This window comes from Gossypium arboreum, chromosome 7 (assembly GCF_025698485.1).
Source record: "Gossypium arboreum isolate Shixiya-1 chromosome 7, ASM2569848v2, whole genome shotgun sequence".
Classification (NCBI taxonomy): Eukaryota; Viridiplantae; Streptophyta; class Magnoliopsida; order Malvales; family Malvaceae; genus Gossypium; species Gossypium arboreum.
This window is the reverse complement of record NC_069076.1, coordinates 14,820,650-14,831,949: the sequence shown is the minus strand read 5'-3', so window position 1 is coordinate 14,831,949 and position 11,300 is coordinate 14,820,650. Positions and strand designations below refer to the sequence as shown.

Genomic DNA, 11,300 nt, shown 5'->3' with positions numbered 1-11,300 from the left:
ATAATTTTCTTTAACTACTTACAGATTATGATGATTCGTAGATTACCAAATAGAAAAAAGGAAGTAGTTAAAGAGTTCCAATCAACTGAAAAAAGAAAAAGAAAAAACCCTAACACACTTGATTATGCTTCAAATACAATTTGTCGATGGCGAAGAGGTTGAGAATCATTGAATAAATGATGAAATCTCCCAGCTCTAGAATTTAAATACTTTGATTAAGTGTTGGCTTTGTCACTTTTTAACCAAAACTTTCTAAAATTACAACTGAACGAATCCATTTCATGATCATGCTTTGGCTTTTGAATCACATGTGAGATGCCAGCAACTGTTAATATAGTAATGATTGGGTCATGTGTGAGTCCAACACTACATGAATACAATGTCACTCTAACCATGTTTTTTATACACGATCAAAGGTAGAATGAAATAATAAGATGTGAACTCGTGTTAATAAATATATGATACTGTATAAAAGTTTTCTTACCTTTGATAAGGTATGAAAAGTGACACTTATCCTAAAGTTCAAAGTTGAGAATAAAATTATCCCTTTCTCCCAAAAGTTACAGGTTACCATTACCCTACAACTATGATAGAAAACTGACAACGAAGATTAAATGAGCAGCTACTTTTACACTCTTATCTTATAGGTAAGAAGTCCAACAATAAAGATAATAAATCCAAATGATTATCACGAGGGACCTCAAGGAATTTTGAGTGCACTATTTGATGATATGAACAAGGACCACCATCCCACATGCATATTTCTACACAAAAGATCTCCCTCCACAACCCCGAAATTAAAGTTGTATTCTTTACATTGCTTTTAGCTTTTGGAATTTGTAACCATCCATGGAAACAAAACCTCTTTTTCCTCATAATTTCCTTGTGCAAAAATTTTCAGAAATACGTAGTAATTATATATATGTGTGTGTGTGTGTGTATTGTATGCTTGGAGTTGGTGTAATAGTTATGTGTTGGATGTAAATTATGGAGCAATAGGAGTAGTGGGAAGCAGTGAATAGTGTGTAGTCTGCCAATGTCCACCCTATAGTCTCTTCTGATTGTCTTCTTCTTCTATCTTCTGTATTTGAAATCTAGCCTCACCTTTTAGCTCTGAAATTCCACCTTCTGCAACACCTCATAAAAGCTAGTCCAGAAATGAACCCCACATGGTTAAAGTTGTGAACTATTCGAAAATGGCCCCCAACCCAAACTATCCACTTCCATGCAATATGCACAAATGAATTGTATTTAAAAGATACCACTCTCTGGCATGTTTTAAACAAAAGGGTACATTCTGAAAGCTACACTTCAGCTTTATCAAATTTATATATACATTTACACAATCTTTTTCCATTTTATTATGTATGAGTCTACATAAGAGAGGATTTCCCTGTCTTTTCAGCTCCATTTGTCTTCATCTTTTTCTTTCACTAATAGAAGAACAATGCAAGTTCTGGTCGGGAAACTGTTCCCTTTCACCATGTTTATATGTCTTATGAACATAATTGTTCTGCCATTAGTCAGCTCGTCATCTCAACAACATGTGAAGTCCATTGACAGCATTGCAGATAAAAAGGATAGCATTCATAAGGTACGGGATTCATGTTCTTCACTTAGCATCTTATTATGAGTAACTGAGTTCAGATATATTGCTTTCAGTTTACAAATTAAGAAGCTTGAGAATATTTTGTTTCTGGTTTTGGCTTCTTATTAAATAGGTGAGTCATAAACTGATGTTTGAGATTAGACTACATGGATTCCTCCTTTGGGCATCAATGGGGTTTTTGATGCCTCTTGGGATACTTGCTATTCGAATGTCAAATAGACAAGAATGTGGAACAAGGCTTAAGATTCTTTTCTATGTTCATGTAGTTTCACAGGCAAGTTCATCTTTACTGTTACTGTAACATCAATGCTATATATGTGTATATATATTATGAATGCTTGAGAAGCAAGAAGAGGGTAATGATTTTATAAACAAAAGTCGATCAGCAACCCATAGAATCTTCAACCAGATGTTCCCATTGTAATATAATAATAGATCGGTTAGATATCTTAAGACTTAAGTGAAGACGGCACATTAAACAAATAGTTTAGAGAATGATTAATAGTGATGTTTACTACAAGACATGATTCTTAAAAGTATCTTTTTCATGCATTGAAAAGTTAATTTTTGGTTCAGCAGATCCTTTCTCTACTTATTTCAACAGCTGGGGCAGTCATGTCTGTCAAAAACTTCAATAATTCCTTCAACAATCATCACCAAAGACTAGGGTTAGCTTTATATGGTATCATATGGTTACAAGCCTTGACTGGGGTTCTTCGCCCATGCAGGTAAGCGACCATATCTCCCTTCTATTTCGGGAATTTCATGACATTCTAACACATATTGTGCATAAAACATTCACTGCAGGGGATCCAAGGGAAGAAGTGGATGGTTTTTTGCACATCGGTTACTGGGAACTGCAATTTCCATTTTAGGTATAATCAACATTTACACTGGATTGAGGGCGTATCATGAAAAGACATCAAGAAGCATAAAGCCTTGGACCATAGTTTTGACTGCAGAAATCTCTTTGATTGCTTTCGTTTACTTGTTTCAAGACAAATGGTTGTATATTCAAAAGCAAGGACTTATTTTGGGAGATGAATCAGTAACACCTAAATAACAAGATAGTTCATCCACTGAGAAGCAAAAGGAATCAAGTAGTGAGAAATGTTGAAGAAAATAAAACATTTTAATCTGTGAGTTAATTACTAACAACTGAGTATTTTTCGTCCATTCTTTTTCCTTTTACGATAATCTTATACACAAGACACATTATTGGTTGGCTTATTTGATGATATTTGTTGGATATTTATGAAAGAAGGTATTGAGACAGAAAGCAAAAAAAATAAAGAATGAACTTTAATTTCATTAACTGGCATTTTTATTCACTGATTTTAGTCTAATCAGTAACCAAAACATCTTGTCAATATTTTATCGTTTCAAATCAAGTTGGCAACTTACAGATTAAAGATTTCGCATGCATAAGCTTGCTTAACATAGCTTGTAGCTTTGGTGACTTCGCATCTTTAATGAGCTCGCATTATTGATGAACTTATAGTTTTTTGTGAGCTCACACATTTGAGTTCGCAATTTTGGTGAGCTTGCAGTCTTATGAGTTCGCACGTTTGACAAGCTTGTAGTCTTGGTGAGCTCGCACATATAAATTCACAGTTTTGGTGATCTCGTAGTCTTAATGAGCTCGTAGTCTTAATGAGCTCCCAATTTTAATGAACTCACAAATTTATAGAACTTGTAATTGTGCAAATTGAATTCACTAATGCATAGATGGCCACCTTGCAACAACTTTGCTATTACTTTTTTTTTTCATCCTTGTTACCCAGAATTCATTTTAATTTTCTTAATTTATGTTACTTATTCAAGGCATATTTAAGTATTGACGAATAACAAAGACCAAGCTCAACTTGTCAAACTTTGATGGAGACTCCTTCAAAACAAGCATTCTCTATGACTCTCATTCTTAAAGCTAAATATCTTCACGGAAGATCACCCCTACGAGGGCCTCAACTTGGGTCCTTCTTTGATTGCTTCAATCGTTCCCTATCAAACAAACTCAGGTTTGTTGATCATACTAGGATTATCCAAGTCAAATGGCAACCTCATGATGATGGTTGATACAAACTCAACTGTGATCAGAAGCCGGCCGGGGTTTGCATATGTGACCATGAAGGCAATTGGATTGCCTGTTCTCATAGAATTCTTGGGCTTTCTTCTAATATGGTTGAGCATTGTGGGGTTTGTGTGATGATCTTTAACTTGCTATTAAGTTGAATATTTCCCCCATTAATATGATCAGTTTATTAAAAAATAATTCTTCTAAAAGTCCCTTGCTTGATCCCTTAATTAATGATTGTAGGACTTTCTTGACAATCTTTTAGAATAGACGACTTCTGCGTGAAGGAAATTGTTTCGCGTATACTTTTGCCAAGAATCCTAACTGCTCCGAGGGACTTACAAATGATTATGTTTTTTCTTTTGATATTTTAAATTTTATAGTTTCGATTCTTAAATTGATTTCATTTGAGTATTATAAAAATCAATTAAAATATTCAATTTAATTTGTTTTCAATTGGGTACCTCCTTTTTTTTTTTTTTTAAATACTGATTCCATTAAATCATTATTGACCAATAAATTAGACCGACGTAACTAATATCCCCCCATACCAATCCCCCTATAACTAAAGCATCAGCCAAACTATTCCCTTAACGAAAACATCAACAGATGACACCACAAACCACCTTACAATAAGGTTATCAAAAGATTAAAAACATCCCATAATGGCCCAGCTCTGAAATCTGGACTAATTCAACAAGAAATTACAGCCCAAGAATCAGATACGACATACAATTCTGATGAAAATTTGCATTTTTTGAAAAGCTCGTACAATTATTAAATTATAAACTATTCTGTAATTAGTATAGAAAATATAATTTCTGCATAAAGGGTAGATCGAGTTGAAGAGAAAAAGCCGCTGTGACACATCGGATTGAACACCTTGAGGATAAGCACAATAATTACAACCCTTCGGGACAGCAAAAAAGCCTTTCGCTTCGTAAGTTTCGCTTTTTTTTTTTTTTTATATTTTACATGCGTTAGTTAATAAGTTATAAAAAGTTAAAAATGATTTTCTAATGTAAATATTTTAAAAATTTTAGAGCTAAGACTAAATAGATAAATTTTGTAAATGTTGAACATTAAATTTATTGAATTTTTAGAATAATTAGAACTAAAATGATAAATTTTACAAAGATTGAGTGCTAATTTTTTTTATATTTAAGATTAAATTGATAGAATATAATATATATAGGTATTAGAGTACTAATTTTGTTACTAGACCAATAAAATAAAGCTCTCATCAGCTCAAGTAATTAAAATATTTAATTTTAAAAATTTAGTGACTAAATAAAAAAAAATTAATAGTTGAGTGATCAAAGTAGAACGAAAAGCATAGTTGGGTGACCAGCATTTTTATAGTTTACCAATAAAAAAACAATTTTCAGCATGGAAACATAATTATTTAACACAAAAATTTAACAGATGAGCTAATTTGTACATTTCGAAATATATAAGGACTAATTTGCCCATTTTTTCAATAGAGGGGCTGGAATGCGGTCCATCCCTAAATATAAGGACTTCCCTAGTATCTTTATTAACAACCAAACAATGTGATATTATTATTTATCTATTTTATTCAATCAGCCAAATTATATAATACCTATTACATCTCTATTCCATTCTCACGAAGTAGTTATTCAATTCCAACTCTATTCCATTCTAGTGAATAAACATGATGTTAAGGTTCACTAATCTAATTGGCACAATTCAAATATCACAATATGCATATTTTTATTAATTTTATTAAGATGAAAAGACTAAAATAACCTCAAATAATATAACTTATTTTAATTACGGAAGAACACTTTCATAATTTCTCTTGGTTGAATGATAAATTTAAGATTTTATTAATATGATTGATGTGGGTTCAAATTCCATAATTAAAATAAGTTATACTATTTGAGGTGCTTTAGCCTTTTATTTTAACAAATTAAAATAAAAAGGCTAAAGAACCTCAAATAATATAACTTATTTTAATTATGGATTCTTTAATTTCCGTAACTAAATTTGGACTCGATTGATGGGTGACACCAACTTAATAAAAGGCTTAATAAATAGAATAGAAAATATAATTTAATAATTGTTTAGATTCATATATCTACAATCTATATCTATAGTCTACATAAAAGCAAGAGTTTAGAAAAATTTTGAATTGGTGAGAATATATTTTATTTTCCATCATATCACTAAATTCACATTTAAAAATAATTATAATTTAATAAAGTTGTGATGATTATACATAAAAAATATGATAATTATAAATTTAACAATAATTATAATTTAATAAAAATAATGATAATTGCACATTTAAAATAATTAAAATTAAAATTACTATTATTAATTAACATAAAATTAGACATACATAATTAACCATTTGACATGTCTTAATTAAATAATCAATGCACAAAATTGAAATAAAAGCATTCTAATCGACTACAAAAATATATAATTCGGTAATAATTTGCAAATTGGAAGTCACATCTAATAGTAGTTTTCCCAAAACACAATATAATTATAAATCAGTCACAAGATAACAACTTAAAATAACAATAAAGCATTATCTAGACATTCAATAAATAATGATTGCATTTCGATTCAATGTTTAAGTTCATTTAATAGTTTTGCCCAAATCACACAAAAAAGGAAAGACATTTGGACACACGAGTGTCCAATTGAACATCAAACGTTAGATGAAATTTACGCAAGCTCCAACAATGGCAGCAATGCTCTACTACGCGATAAACGTGACTTAATCAATAACCAACTAAACATCAGATGCATAAAGCACAACAATGACAATATTCCTAAACACTCAAGGCAGTCCGCACAATGAACAATAAGCAATAATGGGGACCCCTACACTTTATAGCATACTGACTATATCCAAAAAAAACTTTCAACTAACTTTACAGGCATTTAATCAATTATTAAAATAATAATTTTAACAATGATTTTCAGAAAATAATCAATTAATAAAAATAGCAGCTAATAATAATAGCAATCATTAAATTTAATTTAATAAACTACCACACAAGTAAAATTTCAAATGCAAGGAATTACAACATCACAATCTCTAAGTTAATAGTTTAATTATAACGTTAAAATATTTTAAAATATAAAGATCACAAACCGAATTTCGTTTAGAAGCAATAAACCCAGAACGAGCTTCAGGATAATTTGTAACAATGTATAAAATTAAATTCCAATAAATAATCAAGAGAATAATTTAATTAAAATAAACAGATAGATAATCATGTGTCCAAAATAATCAAAATTATTATGCTTTTTAAAAATTAAACTAAATCACATATATAATGAGTTTTAAATTTAATACATGGAAGAGCACATCTAACTGAAGTGAAATATGAATTAAGATATATCTTTATAAATGAATAATAAGTATTAATGCTCGTTTATTATCAAAATATATGCTCCACTATTGTTTTTAATTCATTAAAGAACAACTGCCATTTTAAATTGAATCTGAATAATCAGATAAATGTTAAATTTCGAGGGATTTCGTGGCATGATGAATTTTTAAACTTGATCTTGATCTCCATTATCAATCTAGACCCTCTATAAGATCCATGATCGGGTATTCAGAGAAGACTACAAACAACTAAAATAATCAAAACATAATGATGAAGATAGAATTAGAAATTAACATATCAAGAACAAATGAGAAAACAATTTTTAGATAAAGGTAGGGATAAACGATCAAATTATAGTTCAGATGGAATCGACTTATTTGGCCAATTTACCAGCTAGAAGGTGGACGACAGAGCAGAAAAAAGGTTTTGGCGCAACGATTTTCTTTTCTATGTACGGCAATCGATTCTTGATTGAAGTGGTGAGGCAATGATAGCAAATAACCTAAGTTTGGAGTTTTAAAGGCGAAGGAGAGAATTTGCATTAAAGCAAACCCTTTTTGATGGCAAATACATATACATATGTTATGAAATGGAAATTAGTAGTGCTGCCCGCAAAGGAAACGAGAACAACTAAAGGAAAATTTTGTGGGTTAAGGGCTTAGGGCAATTGGCTTTTGGCTTTTGGTCAATTGACAACATAAAGCCTCCATAATTCTACCTTTATTAAGATTAGTTCCTAAACTTTTAAAACTTGTAATTATTCTAAAATTGTTTTACCTAAACCCCTAATCCCATTAAAAACTCTATTTATAGCCTTAATAAAAAAAATAAAAGGTTAATTACAAGTTTAATCTCCCACAAATTTTTGAAAACTCAATTTAATTTTTAAAACAAAATCGAATTTCAATTTAATTACAAAATCAAGCTAAAAATTCAAATAAGCATGTAATCCTAAGAATACTAAAAATCTAAATTTTATCATTTAATCCGAAATCCTCGAAATAGTTTATTTTATTTTTATCGAAGTTGTACCTATTCGACACAAAATCCGAAAACAAAATTAAATGTATGAAAAATATTGTGATAATTATAATTATAATTATAATTATAATTATAATTTAAAATAATTAATTAAATTTGGTTGATATAAATAAAAGTTGGGCTAATTTTTTTTCTAAATTTGTGTTGATTTTATTGATGTAAAATAAAGTTCTTGTTTAAATATAATTCTAAACATATTAATTATCACTTAATTAATATTAAATTTAATTATTTTAATTACCTATTATTTTGAATAAGATTACTTTGCTTTAATTATTATTGTAGGTTAAAACTATATTGTATGTTAAATATGTTAAAAATACTTTAATTATTATTTGAAACTTTTTATTTATAATATTTAAATAAATTAATATATTTTAATTATATTCAATAATTCAAATAAGAAATATTATTTTAAAGTATAATATTTAAAAAATAATTTGCAGTAGCATCTTTTAATAACCTCAACTCGCCAGGATGCAGCGACATCTCTTCGTGGCTACCCTCTGATCTTCGTCGCCAACGCATAAGGACTTTGGGCAGCAGACAAATTGACTACATTAATGCTGTCTAATTCCACAACAATCCGTCGAAAACCTCTGAACCAAGCAAGTTCCAAGCCATAATTCAGCTTGGAGAATATTCGGTATTCCAAGATTCCTACAATATCCAAGACTCCATTGTTCGTCATTATCCCGGAACACTCCCCACTCAATCAATCCCATTTCTCACCTCCATAGCGTCATCCGTATTTAGCTTAATCCACCCGTATGTCTTATGTTCCCCAACCGAGATGCTGTAATATGTCTAGCCCAAGCCCTACTTTTGCTAATAAGCAAGTCATATCCATTATAATCAAATAGAAAATAGTGACTTAAATGAAATTGTTTAAATAGTTTAGTGATCAAATTATAATTTTTTTAGTTAAGTGACCAAAATAAAAATTTACCCATAAATTAATAAATAATGGTGTAATTTACCCAAAATTTAATTACAAAATTGGTCCCCATTAAAATTTGAAAATTTAATTTAATCCCCAATACCAAATCATAATTCAATTTAGCCTCAAGATTAAACTAAAAATTCACACAATCCCATAATCCCTCTTCAAAGAATTAAAAATTGTTTACCATGAAACACAGATCAAGGGACTGGATAAAATTAGGTGTCTATACTAGGATTACATAGGGTGTTGAATATAACTAGAACAGTTCACACCATGAATGGTGCAAAGAATCTCTAGATCGATATTTCTGAAGGGTTTGAGGATAAGTTTTTGCAATGGTGTGGACTACATGATTTCCATGTGTCTTTGTCTCGTTGTTGTACATGTATTTATAAAAAGAGAATGGGTGGGCATGGGTCCTAGTTATTGGGTTTCTTACTCTATGGGTGTCGTGTAGAGTTACGAATATCAGTTTAAAGTATTGTTGGAGTTGACTTGAATGGATTGGGTGATATGCTCGTCAAACTAAAATGTGATGAGTTAAAGAATGCCTTTAAAAACTCTTAACTCATTTATTTTTCAAAGAGTATGTGGGTCCGCTTGGTGTGCCAAGGTGCTTGGGTGAAGGATATTTCTTTTCTAGTGAGGCTATGAGGCCGAGCTCCATGGTGCATAAAATTGAGCTTTGCCAAGTTCTTGGTATCTTTTAGATGATTTGGCAAGAAGGTTTTTTTGTACCTTTTAGAATCGAGTGAAAATTTTTTCAAGTTAATGAGTCCTATTTTATCATCCTAACTCAATATGAAATTTTATCGAATTGAGTCGAGTGAAATTAAAAATTAATCATATCATATTAAAGTCTTTTTACAATATGATAAATTCAAATAATTAATTAACTTATTTAGCTCCCAAAATTCTTATTTTAGAATTTTTTTTAAATTTTAACTTTCTTTATATATCTTTTATATCTTTTAAAAGTTTTGAAACTTTTATAATTATTTTGAATTTATTAAAATTTGCTCATTTTCAAAATTGATGGAGATCAAAGAGGTTTCACCCCAATCTATTATTTGAAATATTTGCATTATTCGAATTGTAAAATTTAACTCTAATCGTACTCGAAACTCGAATTATTTTTTCGAGTTAACTCGAATAACTTAATTCGATTAATTCAAAATTCAAATTTTTCAATTTTTAATCAAATTAAATTTTGTTAAACCCTGCGAATGAAAACTAATTGTAATTATTCAAAATTTTTACCTTACTTACAAATGAGAAAGTAATGAAATATAAATTTTATTTTATTTGAGTTAACGTGTAAAATAAATTGCCATTATACTTTACATAAAAATGGAATTTGTCATCATATTTTAGTTTTATTGATATTTGTTCCTGAACTTTTGAAATTAAGATAAACTTACCGCTCAACTTTAACTCTATGTTGAAATTTTATCATTTATTGAATTTTGAAATTAAAATTGATTTTAATATTTAATTTTAATTTTAATTTTAAATAACTTGAAGAAAAATATTAATAAAATCATTTTAATATTTTATTTTAATAATTAAAAATAGTGAATTACTTAATATAATGTTAAATATTAATAAAAAGACTTCTATTTATAAAAAAATATTTTTCTCATGTCATTTTTAATCATCATTTACAAGTTAATTTCTACATTTAATGGATGTCTCACATATATCATATACATTTAAATAGTGATGATAATTTTATTAGATATTAAAAGATTAAAAAGTAATTGAGTGTATCTTAACATTCAAATGATTGGTAAAGACATGAATGCGTACCCAAATTATTACAACATTAAATCCAAAATTCCAAATTCATTAGTCGCCTGTATTTGATTATTCAACTAATTCAATTCCACTTCTGTTTTTTTGCACTTTCTTTCAAAACAAATACAAATTTAATGCTAAAGAAAAAAATAATCTCAGGGCATCTTAATATTTGGATAACTGAAAAAGTCAATTGTTGTTTGACTAAGTCCACCGTTTCCCATATGCAGTAGAGGAGAGTGATGATAATAACATATGGTTTTTAGGTTTTTAGTGACATTCTATTGAATACACATAAGAAACAAATGTTAATCTCTACTAACTTCACTAATCAATTTACGAAAATGGGAATTTGAAAATTCAAATCTACTGTAACTGACCCTTTCCTGCACTGCATCTCCACTTCACTATTATACACCAGGCGGTGATGAAGGGGTACCTTTTATAACACAAGGAATC

At 29.2% G+C, this 11,300-nt stretch overlaps 1 protein-coding gene across 1 annotated transcript; it reads left to right on the top strand.

Moving 5' to 3' along the window:
• Positions 1-773: 773 nt before the first annotated feature.
• On the top strand, positions 774-2,767 carry LOC108470092 (cytochrome b561 domain-containing protein At2g30890-like). Its single transcript, XM_017771310.2, has 4 exons — positions 774-1,594; positions 1,722-1,883; positions 2,189-2,337; positions 2,417-2,767. Exons 1-4 carry the CDS (start codon positions 1,448-1,450, stop codon positions 2,670-2,672), a joined length of 714 nt encoding a protein of 237 aa, XP_017626799.1. The 5' UTR covers positions 774-1,447; the 3' UTR covers positions 2,673-2,767.
• Positions 2,768-11,300: the final 8,533 nt, after the last annotated feature.

Coding starts and splice junctions, on each gene's coding strand:
- LOC108470092 (XM_017771310.2), top strand. CDS start 1,448: ATGCAAGTTCTGGTCGGGAAACTGTTCCCTTTCACCATGTTTATATGT. Junction 1,884..2,188: donor ATGTTCATGTAGTTTCACAG/GCAAGTTCATCT, acceptor TTGGTTCAGCAG/ATCCTTTCTCTACTTATTTC. Junction 2,338..2,416: donor GGGGTTCTTCGCCCATGCAG/GTAAGCGACCAT, acceptor CATTCACTGCAG/GGGATCCAAGGGAAGAAGTG.